Source organism: Mus pahari, chromosome 9, assembly GCF_900095145.1.
Source record: "Mus pahari chromosome 9, PAHARI_EIJ_v1.1, whole genome shotgun sequence".
NCBI lineage: Eukaryota > Metazoa > Chordata > Mammalia > Rodentia > Muridae > Mus > Mus pahari.
Genome location: NC_034598.1, coordinates 59,923,425 through 59,941,344, shown reverse-complemented (window position 1 = coordinate 59,941,344; position 17,920 = coordinate 59,923,425). Strand labels below are relative to the sequence as shown.

General features: G+C 37.2%; 1 protein-coding gene across 9 annotated transcripts in view; it reads right to left on the bottom strand.

The window, feature by feature from the left end:
• Cnot2 (CCR4-NOT transcription complex subunit 2) overlaps nt 1-17,920 on the bottom strand; it is an 85,687-nt gene that overhangs the window by 52,799 nt on the left and 14,968 nt on the right. For 5 of the 9 annotated variants that reach the window (XM_021205848.2, XM_029542641.1, XM_029542642.1 and 2 more), the window contains exon 2: nt 7,496-7,638. In XM_021205848.2, coding sequence (XP_021061507.1) covers nt 7,496-7,543 — 48 coding nt within the window. In that variant the 5' untranslated portion in view covers nt 7,544-7,638. Of the gene's footprint in view, nt 1-3,868; nt 3,960-7,495; nt 7,639-17,920 lie in introns of all 9 variants that reach the window. The other 4 variants (XM_029542644.1, XM_021205849.2, XM_021205847.2 and 1 more) reach the window with 2 other exon arrangements.

Genomic DNA, 17,920 nt, shown 5'->3' with positions numbered 1-17,920 from the left:
CGTTGTTTGGCTGGCGAATTGATCGGGTCCTATAGCACAGGCATACTCTCCATCACCTGGTTCAATCCTAAGCACTGGGATTGCAGGTCTGTGACGCCATGCCTGGCTGACATCCTAGTTCTAGGATGCTAAAAGAGAAATTACCAATTTTCAATTTCTTACTGAGCAAAATATTTTTTAAATGAGAGTAAAATAAATTTTCACACACAGGATGAACCCTAACACAATTAATTCATCACCACCAGAAATGAATTTAAGTAAGAAAAGGGTACCCCAAACAAAACATGAAAAGGGTGAAGAGAAAGAAATGGGGGAGAAAAAATAGGAAAGGAAAAGGAATAAACAAGAAAGGTAGAAAATGGAGGAAAAAGAAAGAAGTATTAAATTATGGATATTGAAAAGCAAAAAAACCCAAAATTACTCCCTCTCAAGCAATAAATAATGAAAGTATATAACAGAGATGCAAGGGCAAGGTATTTACTTAAAAGTGAGCTTTGAGTCAGAGCCAGTCAAGAAACATGTATGCATGTCAGTCCAGCAGAGACTGAGCTCTAACACCACTTGGGGAAGTGATCTTCCCCGACCACACTCCACTACTTACTTAAGTGTTTCAACCTCGTGTCAGTGGCATTCTCAGATCGGAATAAAAATAAAACAGCAAAACAGTAAAAATTTATATTTCCAAAATTAATGGACTGCTGAACATGGAAGGGAAATAGAAAAAGAGAACCCAAAACATTTTGCACTTATAAACAAGTAACTGGCATCATACTAACTATATGTTCTAGCAACAAAGGGCTAGATCGTGCTAACCTGTCTCACAAACAACAAGACAACTTATGATCAACAACTGTCCAGAAGGGCAGGACGCAGGGGAAACCAATGAAATACCCTTGCAACAACTCTTTGCCACATCAATGTATGCCTATATAAAGCACCAAACCGACATCCTCAAAATGGCAACCACCTAAAGCTTCCCTAAGGGGAGTAACAAACGAGAAAGATTACTTCTCAGCAATTTCTTCTCAACCATCTATCACAAGTACTGGACAACTTAGAAATGCTAGTCACAAAATGAAACCATCATTTCCAAATGACTCTTCTATGAAAACACAAAACTACTGATAAATTTTAAGAATAAAAGTTTTGCAACAGTGATGGATATAAAACCTAATTTTAAAAAATTAGTTATTTTGATTAATAGCAACATCTATAGAATAGACTCTTTTGCTATACCATTTACAACCACAGATCAAAGTATTTAGCTGTAAATATGAGTGAATTTAAAGTTGTTTAAAAAGTACGAATTTGAGAAAAGTAAAGAATTCCCAGATAGGAAGAAAATTGTAAAAGGATTACTCTCTCCAACCCGGAGTCAGACCAATTCCACTCATTAACTTGGGTCTTTTTTTTTTTTTTTTTTAAGTTGGAATAGTCTTTTAAAATATTCAAAACGTGTCACAGAGTGAATTATCAAAGTTAAGACTGAGACCAAGCTTAATGGCATAAATACCGAACATAAATATGACAATCTGAAAACAGAACATTACTTACAGGCATGCACAAGCTTTCAGAGTAACCACAGACAACATTGCCAACATTGCTTCTGACAGACAGAAGGCAGGCAGTGTTTAGTTACAGCGTAGCTGACTTGGGGGGGGGGGGGGGCTTGATTCCTAACTCATACAGTCAATTTAAAATCTTTAGAAGACAATGTGAAAGTATGTCTATTAAATATAGGGAAATGTGTCTCAAATACTAGCTCAATGGATTGTGACATTTAATGTCCGACAAATACTAATCATGTCGGATGAACTCAAAACTGGTACACTCTCAAACATACTCCTGAAAGATCTCTTAGGAATTGACTATTCAAGAAATTTGGAGTGCTGATTTATCAGGTAACTTCCCTAGCTTCATAAAGTCTCTTTTATTATTTTCATTCAATGTTTGAAAAATGCACAGCTTGTCTTCTGAGATACTGCTGGCTCTATTCTCCCTCCCGGTTTTCGAGAGCCTCTCTTCCCAAGCTGTTGTTCACATTTGGCACTATTCTGATGCCAGTCTTCTCATGTCAGGTAACAGAGCTAGGATACACCATTTACTTTAACCTTCCCTGGATCTCTTACAGTTATGTAACAGATCTGAGGGGGGAAAAATCTATTCTGATGTCAAACTACCTACTCACACTACCCAGTGAACATCTACTAAACAATGTGTGTCTATTCTACAACTGACCAACACTGAGTTGCTTTATGTCAACATTTTTTAACTACAAAAAAAAAAAAAAAAAAAAAAGGGTAAATGGGAGATTTTGATTGTTTTCCTCTGCTTTCATCCTGGAGCTCCCAAAGATGCTATCACACCAATTTTATCATAAACATTGTATTGGGATTTGCTGTGGCTATTTGGCAAAGCATAGGGTCTAAATTCCCAAAAGGAAGCCACAGTCACAAAATTAATAAAAGGTATGCCACCTGATACTTTTAATCTCAAGAAACGAAATGGTATCTGATACTATTTAAACTACCACTGTAAGACGTTTGGCCTAACAGACATACTTAGCAGAATATTTTGGTCCCTATTTAACACCCAACCCATACACATACACACATCAAGACACTAAGGGTGGACCACAACATGCATTTTATTACAAGTAAACATGTTTTCTAGAAAACAAATTTCGTGGGGCTGTTGAGATGGCTCAGTGGGTAAAGACACAGCCTGAGTTCAATAACCTGGAATAATCAACTCTGGCAACCCTGACTTCCACCACACATGCATTATGGTATGTGTGTGCAAGCATGCAACAAGCATGCAGGATTAAACATATGTAATAAAAATAATTTAAGAAAACAACCTTGCTGTCATTTTATCATTTCAGAAGGGAAACTGCATTTGCACGAACACAAAGGAAGGCTAGCATAATGTCGTGGTGAGTCAACCCTGAGGAACTTGGGAAGTCACTGAACCTGATATTGTTAGTAAGCCAGAGAAACATCGGAAAAGGGGTCAGGTGGCCAAAAACCTACCAAGCTTTACTTTACAATCTAGGTTATAAATTCCAAGTGGCTTCTGATAGGGAAATAGTGACAGAACAGAATAGTGGCAGAACAGCAAGCAGCCTTACACTGCTGGCATTACTTATTGTTCTGTACCTCTCTATTAGCTCTAATGTATGCAAAGAAACCAAGCATAAGGTCATCATGTTGAGTTTTATCTCACTCAACTGCTTTGTATCTCTGACCAGGGACAATACTTAGGGCCCATTGTTAACCAGATGTTCAAGAGCTAAGAAGAGAATATTATGAAATAGTTCACTAGATTAAGTCTTGTGTGTGTGATTCAATTTTTCATCTGCTTACTCTTATTTACCTTCATTCTACACCAAACAGCAACAAGGACTTAAGTCTACTACCTCTATTATTATTCTAGGGAATAATAATACTCTAGCACAGATCTACTGTTAAGTACTCACTTACAAAATTCCTACAAATTTTTCTAAGTGGTCGCTGATATTCAGTTTATCAATATCTGACATATTAAAAGATGCACAAATGTTTGTGTTTCTAAACACATTAGAAGTACCCAAAGGAGGTCCCAAGCTAACTAGTACAACTATGACTCTGAAACATCAACTACCCAAAGATTCTGTGGCCTGCATACAGATTTTTCATACTGACTTATAAAAATAAAACTGGGTGCTTCCATGGCTTATCCTTACATTTCACTGCAGTATAAAATGTTAGTCTGTATATAGTAATGCTTAAAACTTACCAAGTAGAAACACTCCCTCCTCAGTACTTACATGTTTGCTAAGTAGATTAATTTGTATTTTATATTACACTATCAAGTGTTAAGTGTTTACCTTGACAAAGTGTCTGAAGGTTAAGTGGGCTAAAAGCTTGTTTTTCCTACTCAAAGCAGTGGAACGTAAGGGATAAACTTGTCAAACACTCCTATAAAGAAAGATGCGTCTGTAAATATCGAAACCTACATACATAGTAAAAATTACACATAAGGAGGAGTGAAATGCCAAACTCAAATTAATGATTACTTCTGAAAAATAAAACAAGAAATGAGATATGGCAATATCTCCATAAATATAACAAGTTGAAAATACATATTTGTTAAGAAAACAAAACAAAACAAAACAAAACAAAACCCATAACCCACACTTGCACTTTTACTCATTAGGAAAGATTACAAAACAAAGCACTGAAGAAAAAGGTTAGGATGGTCAACATTCATACTGGACTTAGTGTTTTCCTTCAACATTTTTATGAGGAAAAAAATTAATTTATTGCTAAAAGCTACAAGCTAAGTGAAAGGAAGGTTGCATTCGGTATAAAAAAATCTTGGATATCTCACTAGTAGATAGCCAACACATTTCCCTGTTTCTTCCTCTCAGTTTTTCACTGTAATTTTATTCAAACAATATTCACTGAACATCTTCCCGTAGAGCAGGTACCACGTTTGGCACTGGTGGTGCCAAAACAAGCAAATGTGGCTGCAGTCTTCAACAAGCGGACTGCACCCACACAGACGTGCTGTCCTACAGTTCTATATAATGATGGAAACAGTCTAATGTGCACTTGGAAGTAAAGGAACCACTAGCAGAAGTATATACCAAGCATTTAAAATGTGGCTTGCATGGTCAGCAAACTAAAAATATTTAACTGAGTTTAAGTAGCCATTTGTAGCTCCTGTCTATGGAGCGAACAGTGTAAGTGTACGGGAAATAGAAGAAAACAGAGATGGCTGTTCGGTGCTAAGGCCAACACTAACCTACAAGCATATAGGACTTGAAAGCAATAGAAAAATAGTCCTGAGTCCATTACAAGAAGCTTCTGGAAAAATGGAAATCAAATTACTGAGGCATGAAGAAAGGATACCATTCCTTAAGAGCTCCAAATTATCAAAAGCTTGGGGTACAAGGCACATGGAGCGTTAAAGCAGCTTTTAATTACTAAATAGTCAAACTCAGCAAAGGCAGTTATAGAAGAAGTATTGAGGGCATAAAAACGCATAAAAATCATGTTGAAGAATACAACCAAGAAGTAGGTGCCATGTTTAGAGCTTGAGTATTAGAGAAAGCAACTGATGAATTACAGTGGTAATTAGATAATTTAAATTTATGTATGCTCATAGCTGTAGCAAAACTAATGTAAATTACGGGAAGAATATAGAAAAAATTTAAAACTGATGTAATGTCCACTTTCTTATAAAAAGCTTGACAACCATTTCATAAAGGACTGCCTTCCTAAACAAATTTATTTATGCAAACAAACTTCATCTGCTATATTCAAATGCCTAACTAGGCTTACTGACTTAACATACGAAGTTAATACTACTACAAAAATGAATATTTCAACTCCTGTGTAACTGAAAGTCTATAAGGTCTATATGGAGATGAAATTTGGATTAATGTTTTTTGTTAATGTCAAATATTAGTCAATTATCAAAATGCTTAAAGAAACAAAACCAAAAGCTCTCAAATAAATGAAGTTATATAAACACAAAGAAGTCTACTTTAACAATGAAAAGAATGAATTCTTATAAAGTAAAAATTTATAAACTCCAAATTACTTTCACCTTAGAATATACAAGCTCCTAAGAGCTACTAAAACATACATTTTTTTACTTTGGTGATTCAACATTATGTGACTATCCCATACACTCTCAATAAATTCATGTTAATGCTAGATATGAAACCAGTCTTCTATGCATATATCCTTTGCAGAGGAGTTTTCAAAATGAAATAATTTTACAATCCAGACCTACTTCCAAAGACATTTCAATATACACTGGACACTACATAACAGTAAAAGGCAAGTGGAAAATTATTTTCATCCAGCAAAAGTCTAATCAAGAAAACATCTTCATGAAAGCTCAAAAACTTTTATTATTTGCATATTGAGACTAGAATAAAGCACTTTTATAGTAGTATAAGCAGAAATAAAAAACTTTTTTGGCAAACTATAACTGCTTTATTCCTTTCATAAATATAAATTCTAGAAGTGTATATGAATATTGTTCCATGACACAAATTAGTTACAATGTGTAAATCAAACAAAAGCTCTATACTCAGTTTGCAAATATGTTTGTGAGCACTGAAATGCCACACAACCCAGAATTACAATATTCTTGTGGTGACTGAGCAAACCTAACAAAGATGTAAAACCCCAAAAAGTGTATCCAATCAAAGTCGTACAAGTACAAGCTGCTGAAAGTGGTTCTGAGGTAGGAAGAGCTAGATAGCAAGCACAATTAGTCATTAGCAGAGGCTAGTTCAGTCTATGGGTACAAATCAGACAGGAGTTAGAGGGAGAACAGATTCAGCATAATCGCAGCTTACTCTGGCTTATTAAAATAATAAAGATCTGGCCAGAAACTTCATCAATCAAGTTAGACAAAAGCTCTCGGAAGGTTAGATACAGAAGCATCTTCTATTGGGGATGGTGCTCCAAGACAGAACCCAAGTTCTTATAATCAAAGGCTCTTGGCTGACACAGCATAAAACTCACTTTCAGTTCTCTCCACTGCTCAAGCCTCAGTACATGGAAAGAAAGGATTAATTGCACTCCACTAAATGCGTGTGTGAGTAGCTGGTGTGTCACATTAGCTGTCTTAGTCTCAAAGGACAAACGCCTGAGGTGAGTGGGAGCAAGGGGATGGAACCAGGTCCACACAGGAAGCCTAATAGCTCCTCCTGTATCAATCTACTCAGTATTTAGTATTTCTTCACGGTTTCATACTGGATTCACTATCGAATGAAATGAAGTAACTTTCCATTTAAAACTCAACTTCAAACACTACCTGTTCTGTTTGTTTGTTTGTTTGTTTGTTTGTTTTTTAAATCACTTTAATAACACTACCTTTAAAGTTCACCTTCTTTTGAAAGCTCAGGAAGAAATAGGAATGTTACATTTCCACTATCTTTTGAGCATCCCTACCGAATTATATTAAGAATGAATAGTGTTAAGTAGTGTTAGGTAAGGGCGAAACCAAGAATCTGATGTTGTAAGGACAGCTATTAGTGACAAAACAGATCTGGGTCATCATATATTCCTAGATTTCATCTATATTTCTTCTATGATCTATTCAGTGCTATGCACATTTCTCCATCACTCTTTTTTAGAAACTATAACCCCAAATTTAATTCCCTTCTTTCAGGAATATGTGTAAAATACTTTATGAACTACTGCCTTTGAATCAAGCCAAAAATCATATATTATGTATCAGATAATCCAAAATTTTGGCATATATGTCAGAAAATTGTTCTGGTGCTAAAAATATACATTATAAATGTGTCATTTTGTAAAACATTCACAATTATTTCAAGCTGTCAATTCCATTATTAATAGTTAAACTTGTGCCACAAATTTTCAGGAGATTATATTCACTATAATCCGTTAGTTCCAATTTTATATTACTTTAAAACTGCTCAATGCACTTATGACAAATGGAGAAAAGAGAGGGAAAAAAATCTTACCTGGTAGTTTCTTTTCTCAGATAATGTATGTCCATCAGTCCTCACCATAGAGTCGTGTCCTTTCCTCACAGTACTGGAGGCAATCAAATAGAACTGTCACTCAAGGGTCTTGTCACAGGAAGGACCGCCCACCAGTTCTCCCTCTAGAGTGGAATTATCCAAAAGCCATCAAAATTACTAACATGTAAATATACATAACATTAACAAAAATATTCAACACAGCACACAAAATACAAAGAGAACAAACCTAAAAAGCAGCTAATTGTCTTAGACTCTGTCCCACCTCCCCCATCCCCTCAGGTATTGACAGCAGGCAACTAGCACTGGGCTCTGAGGTAGAGATTATCTGATAGGAAAATTGTTCATGAACACCTGCTTCCACTACTTTGTCACAATACCAGACATTACACAACAGGAAGAAATGTAGGTGAACAAAAACAAAGATAACAAGAAAACAACAACAACAACAACAACCCTCCCTTACCCCAAGCTTTTTTGTGTGTCTTAAATATTGTCTGGTTATTCTCCAAATGACCAATTCAGATTCGGTCATTTAACTAGATGTCCCACCCACTGCCTATACCCAGATGCTAGAAATGTAAGCTATGTATGTATTGGTTCATGTCGCTCATGAAGATCATTTCCACGCTATAGGATGGGAATACATGGTATTTTTAAACAATTATTAGATTAAAAACCCAATTCAGTGTTCTATCAGCCTGACTACAACAAACAAGTACCTATTCTTTGCACCCAATTTCATGCACATTACAATAGGATTCACTTTTTGGCATTGGGGGAAAAGGATTTTTAATGATGTTCATTTCTTAACCTGGGTAAATATGCACAAAATAAATATGCACTGTACATGTCAGGTTAAAAAATGAAACTGAGATAAGAATTATCATGCTGTTTCAAAACTATAAATTAAAATTCAAAAAGTTTAAAGATTTAAAGGTAGTTCTACAAAGAGTGTATAAGATATATTTCAGTACAAATAGCCTTAATAGTATAAAACACTTACTCTTGAATAATAGTATATATAGCTACTAAATAATTGCTATCCATTATAATTTTGCATTCAAATTTTTAAAAAATGTATATTTACTATCATATGAAATGTACATTAGGATGAGATACTAAAAACATCTACTTTACAATTCATTGGTTAGGTAAGGACTATGGAGATGGCTCACACTCAGACCCATTTCCATCCCTAGAACCCATGTAGGAAGGAGCCTTGGGTGGAAGAAACTGGACTCCAAAAACTCAAATAAACCCATTAAAAAATGGGGAACAGAGCTAAATAAAGAACTCTCAACTGAGGAATATCGAATGGTTGAGAAACACCTNAAAAAATGTTCAACATCCTTAGCCATCAGGGAAATGCAAATCAAAACAACCCTCACATCTCTCTCAGCATTGATGCTCTCAATTCCCCAATAATCTGACACAGACAAACCAAAACAGATAGAAAGCATGATTCATCCTTCTGCTGCATTCAGGAAACACACCTTAACATCAAACATAGACATCACCTGGTTGCTATGTTAAGAACCTGACAAAAAGCAATTTAAAGGAAAAAGGGTTATTTGGCTCACAATTCTAGGTTATAGAGTTAATCTTTGCAAGGAAGTCACCGTGACTAAGGCTTGAGAGAGCTGATCACATTATATCCAAAATCAGCAGCAGAATCCCCCTCCAGGGGAAGGTACCACCAGTGTGTGGATTCATCTCAATTAACATAATTAAAACCCGAGAGCGCTCAGAGGAGGCTGGAGAGAGCTCCATGGTTGAGAGCTTTAGCAGCTCTCAGAGGACTCCAGTCCGATTCCCACTACCCACATGGTACTTCACAAACTCAGAGGTCCATCCCCAAGGTGATGCTACATTTCATCAAGTTGACAGTCGAAAAGAACCATATACAGTTACATGAGGTATACATCAAGAACGCTTTCTCAAAAAGTTGTTTCTTTGTTGTCACGACTAATTTATAGTTTGATTACACAGATAAATATTTTCAAAATCCAAGCTGATGACTAAGTAGTACATACAAAAACATCATCAGAAAAAAAGAAAAGCTGAATTTTAGTTGCAGCATATCAAGTCTAACAAAACTACCACACTGAAAATGTTTTCTAAATATCTAGTATTTCAGAGGCCAATTATTAATATGTAAACTGAAAGGTTGCTTTTACTGACAAAGAAAAGCCAGAGTTAACCAACAATGTTTCCTTTAGATCAAATTATTGTCTGGTTATCATAATTTAATGTTTCATAACTTTAGTGTTTGTATCTCTGCAGTGGTAGCTTTCCTGATATTCTTTTAATCTAACTATATAGTTCTATCACAAATATTTTAAGAAATTTTAGTCAACTTTCAGATTTATGTATTTAACAGGCTCAGCATTTCAAAATACTCAAATTGTGACTCAAATAAAATGAAACACAACAAAGATGTCCTACCGAACTTAAATGACAAAATGCCAACCCTTTCTGAACCTCACTGCTTGCAAATTAATGCACTGGAATGTGAGGCTAGGGAGAAGCCCCTCTGTAGCCTCCCTACTACTTAAAGCTGCTTTAAGTTTAAACACCCTGCACAACCTGGGTGTGACTGGCTTCCCCACGGTAGATGAGGACAGAAACCATGTGCTCTGGTTCCAGGCGACACTAAAGAAAGACAGTTGTGCAGTTATTCTTAAAACTGGGGTAACCAGGTTGAAGAAAAGTAACGGTTTCAAAAGTTTGTCATTAAAAATAAGTAACATGAGTATTAATCTACATATTTAACTGCACAGAAGCCATTTGATGGTCACTTCATAGCAATACTTTTGGTTGGACAATGGAGTTGAGACAGTGCTACAGAGCAGGGTCACAAGGAGTAGGAAGAGAGTAACTAGAGATAAAAACAGACACCTTTCACACGGGTCGTACAAGAAGCAAAAGAAATAAGGAATGGCCAAAAGAACAGCTAATGTGGAGTTTGAAAGAAGTTTGACAGAGTGGATGTGGTACTATGAATGCAAGTGTCCTCCACAGGCTTATAAATCTGATCATTGGTTCCCACTTAGTGGCATTGTTTGTGGAAATATCAAAGGTGTGGCCTTGTTGGAGGAAATATGTCCTGCAGCCAGACTTTGAGAGTTTAAAGACTCATATCATTTCCAGCTCACTCTCTGCTCTAGCCCCCACGCCTGCTGCTTTCTGCCATGCCTCCCTGACACAACCAATGGACTCTTATCCCTTGGCCATGGCGTTTTATCCCAGCAACAGTAAAATAACCATAGAAAGAACTGATGGCAGAATAGAATCCAGATAATTTTTTGGAACTATGGGTGGAATGTCTTAAGAGACTAGACTTAGACACAGGGTATATTGCTACAAGAAAGTTAAGCAGGAGTAAATTTAAGTAGACATGATTGGAAATATACTGCAAATCTCTGCTTATTCCCTTTTCTGCTAAAATACAAAACAAAGTCATTAGCTCAAAGCACAGATATGAAAGGAGATGTCAGAGGTTTAAGCAGAAGAAGAGATATAAACTGGTTTTGAGAGTGAAGAGAGAGGAGGCAATAAATAAGCAGAAATGTCAGGCAGTTGAGGCTGGGATCCCTCAAACACGGGCAGCTCAGGGATGAAAGAACAGTGTAGACAGAGGTCTATTAAACCAAAGTAAGTGTAGTGATGAATGAGAGAAGAAAAGAGTGTAGGCAGAGATAATGATATGTGGAAGAAGAAAATAAGTCAAAGAGAAGAAAGGAAGGAGGAGGAGGAGGGAGAGAAGGGGAAGGGGAGGAGGAAGAGGAGGTCATCATTGCCACAACCTCCTCCATGGCAGTCTTTAACTCAGGGTCTCTGCAGTTGTTGCTGTCCCAATGATCGCAGCTCAGTTTTTCAATGCCAAGCACCTTCCTAGCACTGACATTCCCCCTTATTTGTCCGTCTTCACAGAGCCTTCACTGACCATCCAATGTCTGAGTTCTGTCCAGTTGTTTTGTCTGCACAGCCCTTAGTATCTAATCCCGTACAGAGGCTCTGTCCATTGTGCTTACCGCTCTTATTTCAGAAACTGAAAACATCACACATTACATACATACTTTACTAATTAATGAACCACAAATTACACTGAATACTGACTGCAACTGCACCAAACAATATTTCCCTTAAAAGGAATGCAATATTAACATTTTTGTATGGCCAGAATAAGAACAGCAGTCAGAAAGTTAATTTTAAAAATTGGTTACTGAAAATAATTTTTTAAAAAATCTTAAAACATCTTTTTACTGCCCTTGTTATTCTGACTTAGGACCAGGCTTTCTGAGAAGACTAGATTTTCTACAAATCACATCTTTCAAGTATTCCAATTTTAACTCACTTAAAGATGAATACCTTAAAGTTTTAAACACCAGACTCCACTTTTTCCCTCCATATCATAACAGCTGCCTGGCCATACAGATCTTCCTGTTGGCGCCTCAATCTCATTGACCTTGTGAATGGTATTGTTGTTCCTTTCTTCTATTTCCCCATATCATTTAAGAATAATATAGTCCAAAAGTAACCCTACCTTCCTTGTCAGTAACTGACTTATTAAGGGGCAAAGGAGAACTTATACCTTTATTTTCCTAAGGCATTAACTGAAATGTGGTATTTACTTAACTGAAACACAGGTAACAAGCCCACAGTGCAAACAGCTGTCTTCAGCTGTCATTTTTTTTCACCACTGAAACTCGGATGTATCCAATCAGTTCAGTTGCTTCAAATCTCAAACTATCACTTAACACCAGTACTAGTATAAACATTACAATGTTACATTAGACTTTGTGGTAAAACGCCACTGAATATACAATCACTATTTTTAAACCAATATTCTAATATAATAGAACTTTCAGAAGCATATTTATCTTGCACATATGAAAGAGTTTTCATGTTTTATCCAAGACCCATTCAAGAAACAAAAGGTTTAAAATCTTTACAATAAGACAACTCAGGGGATAACTCTCAGAACACAATTAAACATCTTGTTTTAATGGCTCAGCGATTAAGAGACTGCTCTGCCAGATCTTGAGCTCAATCCCCAGCAACCACATGGTTGCTCACAACCATCTGTAGTGGGATCTGATGCACTCTTCTAGTGTGTGTCTGAAGACAGCGGCAGTGTACTCATACAAATAAAAAATAAACTTAAAAAAATCTAAAAAATTAAATAATATATAACTAATTTGTGGCAGCCAGGTAAAATAGAATCAAGAGATTTCTGGCTCAAAATCCAGACTATATCATCTTTGAGCAAGAAAGAGAATAGTTCCCTGTTTAGGAGGAACGAGGTCTGTCACTAGCCTAAAACTCAAGAGGCAGGCTAGGCTGGCTAACCAACTAGCAGCCTCAGAAATGCACTTGAGATTATAAGCCTGCATCACTGCACCTGGCTTTAAACAAAGCAAAACAAAACAAAACAAAACACTGTGGGTTTTAGGGATCAAATTCGGGTCCTTAAGCACCTCACCAACTGAGACCAAGACATAGTCTTCTATGTAACTAACAAGAGCCTCAAGCTATCTAAAACAGTAACCCTGAAACTAGAAACTAACACATACAACTTTACAATTGATTATGCAATATTCTTCTCAGTTACAATAGGCCACATAAACAGAAATCAGAAACAGAAAGTCATACACTACCATGTACAAGATATTTAAAGAATACTATAAATTACAAAAAAAAAAAAAAGTGTGTGTGTCTGAGTGCGTGCATGCGCGCTTGCTGAGGACTTTATCAAAGACTGTAGGCATAGCAAGTTGAGTGCTACACCACTCAACTAAACTAACAGCCCCGTCACATCAGGTAGCTAGACACTGGCAAGCGTGGAGGCTATTGGGGATGGGCCGGACCACATAAGTATCAGCTGGTAAAACCAAGGACTGAACTGCAGATTCCCAGTACTACAGAAGAGTGAAATTTTGAATCATACCTCTGACCCAGGAGAAGTGACATTCTGAACTGCCCTTAAGGTTACTAGATATCTATCAAAACCTTAAGATTACTTCCAGCTAGAGGCCTTCTGATAAAGGATAACTCCAAATCAAACTGTCAAGCACGTGGACTGGACAGAGCTCCGCAGTGTGTAGGCTACAAAACATGACCCCTTAGGTCAGCCCACTCTCACCCTGCTAAGCGCGTGTTCCCCATTGGTCTAGGCATCTATGGATCATCTGCAATTCTTTCCATGGGGATTACAATGACTACAAAGCTGGGTGTGGGGAGTGGGAGGTGGGGCAGAAATTCTGATCACACTAATGTATATGATTTTTTTAATGATAAATTTTAAAGAACTGAATTTGTAAAAAGGATGTCTTCTGATGAATGCACAGCTTTAGTTAACTAACTTCCAAAAGCAAAGTTATTCCTAAAGCAATCTCTAAAAGACCAAACAAAGAAATATACCTAGGGTATATAGAGGATAAGTCATAATGAAAGACAGAATAAACAGATCAGTAATTAAAAACATAAAAAATGAGAAATGCGGGTAAACTCATACTTTGTGAACATGTACAAATTTTAAGTGCTTATATTTAAAAGACAGATCAAGCCAGCCATCAAAGATTACACCTCCTAAAACTAAGACGGCACAATGCACCCAAAGCAAGTATAGTGGAAATGATAAAGACGGGGTGGGGGACAACACACTAAACCAAGTTAAACTATTAGGAAAACGGCATCTAGAGCTTAGCTTTAAATAGACAAAAATAAAAGCACCTTAGGCAGTCTAAAAGTCAGAATTGTCAGTATTGGGAATGCAGGAAATCCATGACTCCTGAGCCCCCAGGCACCACAAGAAGGATAAGAAATACAAGAACTCTTACAAATAGACAATTTAAGTGAAATAACTTTGTCCTTTAAGTTCACTGGTCTGAACAGTCTTGCATCTGCTAATATTATTTAATTGACTAAGAAAACAATCACTACCATCCTAGGCTCAGGGAGTTTGGTGTATAAGATATTTAAAGATACAATGTAGTCTAGAAAGCAAATAAGGAGATAATACCTCATTTTTATCATGCTTACACCAAACCAAAGACACTATATGATGATAAAAAATTCAAATACAAATAAATACACCTATGGAGCATATACATAAGGAAGATCAACAAAATGTCTGCATATAAAATTAAACAAAATGCCTAGGAGGTCTTCAAAGAAACTAGGCTCATTTAATATTTAAATTTCAATTAATGGAAAAAAGTCACTATTCAAAAAAAATTTTTTAAAAAATTAAACAGTTCTCTCAGGATCACTGTAATGAATATAGCAAAAGAAACTAGCCACATAATTACTGCAGATCATCTGCTAAATCTCCTTTAACATGGTAACAATCTTAGTCTGGAACAACCCCCTACCTTCCTCCCTCTGCAGTCCACCAAGATCTACTCTGGGTAGAAAGAGACAAAGTTCACTCCCCAGTCTACAAAGTACTTCCCTATAGAAGGTTGGTCCAGCTAAAGTATTCAAATGCTAAATCTGTACCCCAAGATCTGGTTGCTGCAAGACAAGCTTTTGTTGTGCAAACACCAGCTTTTGTTGTGCAAACCTTGCTCCCAAATTTAAAACCAGAGGTTAAAAAAAAAAATGGCTACAGCAGATTACTGGGGAGAATAAAGGTAGGCGGGTTTTCAGCTACTTGGCAGGGGGTCCTGGGTAGGGACCATGGGTGCGAGGTGAGAAGGAAAAAGGAGAGAGTGAGAGAAGAAAAAACCGGAGGTCTCCATAAGTCTTGACTGGCCAACATTAAGTAGAGTGAACTGCCTCCCCAGAACACCAGACTGCTGGAGCAGAAATAACCTAGCAAGATTCAAACAGCGAGCATTTGGGGAGCACAGTTGGAGAAGTAGCCAGACTAGTATTAGAGAATTAGATTAGGGGTACTCCCCAATAATTTCGCAGAGTCTAATAAATAAATCATAGTTTGATTCTCATTCATTTGAAGCTAGACAGGGATAAGTGTAATTCTATTTTATACTTCTCCAAAATGAGGTGGACAGACTTTCTTACGCCTGCCTCTCCACGGTCTTTCAATAGCTTTGACATATATGAAGAGACATGTCTTTACACACACTCCCCCTGCCTTCAACCCATCCACTCACACCATATGGGCCAGATAGGCATAGGCTTGTATACTGGTTCAGATTCTAGAAAAGCAGAGAACTTTGAAACTCCTCACAGGAAATTAACTCCACTGGAAAACAGTATGGGGGAAGTTCAAGCCTACAGTACACTCAAAACACGCAGAGCATGGTGGTAACTAAAAGGACTAGAACTCAAGGTCAGTTGGTTTACTATAAAGAAAATTAGGGGGATAGATAGCTAGTAAGAGCCTTCTTGAGTTCAGAATAAACACCAAAGACTAGGCAAGGGTAAAAAGAAAAAACCCATTCCAGGGGCCAAGCTTCAATCAGACAGGTAATATACACCTCTTGAGAACCACCAAAACCAACAGCATAACTAGCACAACTAGTGAAGATAGATACCTGGATGTGATACCAAGAAATTTTACAGACCTACAAGTGAAAGATACACAGATTTCACTGTTAAAAGAAATCACTGTCATCTTAGGATGACCACGCCAATATCTCCAAGGCTTTATCCTCCCGAGTATGACATCAAATTCTTTCCAATGCAAAATATATACAATTTCATTGCAATAGCACAGCAAAGCCATTAAAGCAGTGAGAAGCCCAGAAAGAGGGAGGAGCAGTGTGTGCAGAGATGCTGCCATATACTAAATGCCTGGCCCTCCACAGACTACAGAGCACAGAGAATCAGACACAAGGCACAAAGCAGCCCAGTGTCACTCAACAGAGACTTCCAGGTAACCACCATAAATATGGTCAGTAATTCAGGGGACCCAGGAAAGACTTAGAAATGATGACAATACCCCATCAAATAATTATCTTTCAAAAAGATCTTAAGCCAGGCCTAGCGGTTGCTTTTTGGATAGAAGATTCCTTATTTTTCCCATTTTGTCAAATTGTAATATAATTACAAACACTTTCCTCTTCCCTTTCATCCCTCCAACATTCCTACATCCTCCTCCCTCCTTGCCCTTTCAACTTCATGGCTTCTTCTTTCATTGCTACTATGTGCATACATGTGTACGAATATATACACACATATATTCCTAAACACAACCTGCTCAGTCTATATAACACTACTCACATGTATGTTCTCACAGCTGACAATCTGGTATTGGGAGCCAATTGGTGCGCTCTTCTGGGAGAAAACTTTCTCTCAGCATTCCTTAGTGACTTGTAGTTCTTTCTCTGTCTGGCAGAGAGTTTGCATGTATAGTGAGTGTAGTTGCCCTTGCTCAGCTCACGTGTAGGTAGTCATGTTGGTGAGTGAAGCACGTAGCTTCAACCTTACTGGGAGACACAACCCCACTGGAAGAAAGCTCTTACAGCCAATCTTTCTGTCCCATCTTCTACAATGTTCCCTGAGCCTTAGGTGAGGAGTGTTTTTAGTGTATCCATTGGGACTGACTCCACAGCTTTCCAGTTCGACAAGCTGTGCCTTTCTGTGATGGTCTCTATTACAAAGAGAAGTTTCCTTGAGGACGACTCTGACTCCAACTCTGAGGAGACCCAGACATAAGAATCTGACTAACGGCCTTTCTAGACTAGGCAGTGAGTTCATGGTCACTCTGAGCAACCGAATGAAACCTTGCTTCAATAAAAAAAAAGTAAGAGAAGGCTGAAGATAAAGCTTCATAAGGGGTGTTTGCCCAATATGTGTGAAGCCCAAGATTCAATTCCCAAGTTCAAATCCCCAGTACTACCAAACAAATAAGCAAACAAGCACTCAATTCAACATTTGATTTAAAAACAAAACAAAACAAAACAAAAAAAAACAAAGGAAAAAGGTAACACAGAGTTGACAAGAGAAAGGTAAAGAAAGGGGCTCATGCTAGCAAACTATGAAACTCGAGGAAATGGACAAATTACTAAAACATCATCAGGCTATCAAACTTGACAGAAGAAATAAGACAGTCAAAACTAGACCCATTAATATTAACAACAGAAAGTTTTCAAGAGGGAAGGCACACGCCCAGAAGGCTTGAGTGATAGACTAGAAGAAAAAATTTAGTTTCACTTCAAACTATTCAAAACAAACGACTAGCCTTCTCACTAGCATTACTACCCAGTCAAGACCACCACTAACATCACATGGAAAGAAACTACAACTATGACGCTAATATGAGCAATAAACTAGATGGGGTTATCCCAGAAACAGGACTTGCTCAACATACAATATTGAGCAATTTAATGTACATTTTTAAATAAAGGACAAAACTCACACATCATTAAGGGATATATAACTGCAACCCTACCACTTGTGAAGCAAAGGCAGTAGGAGAGTCAGGTGAAGGGA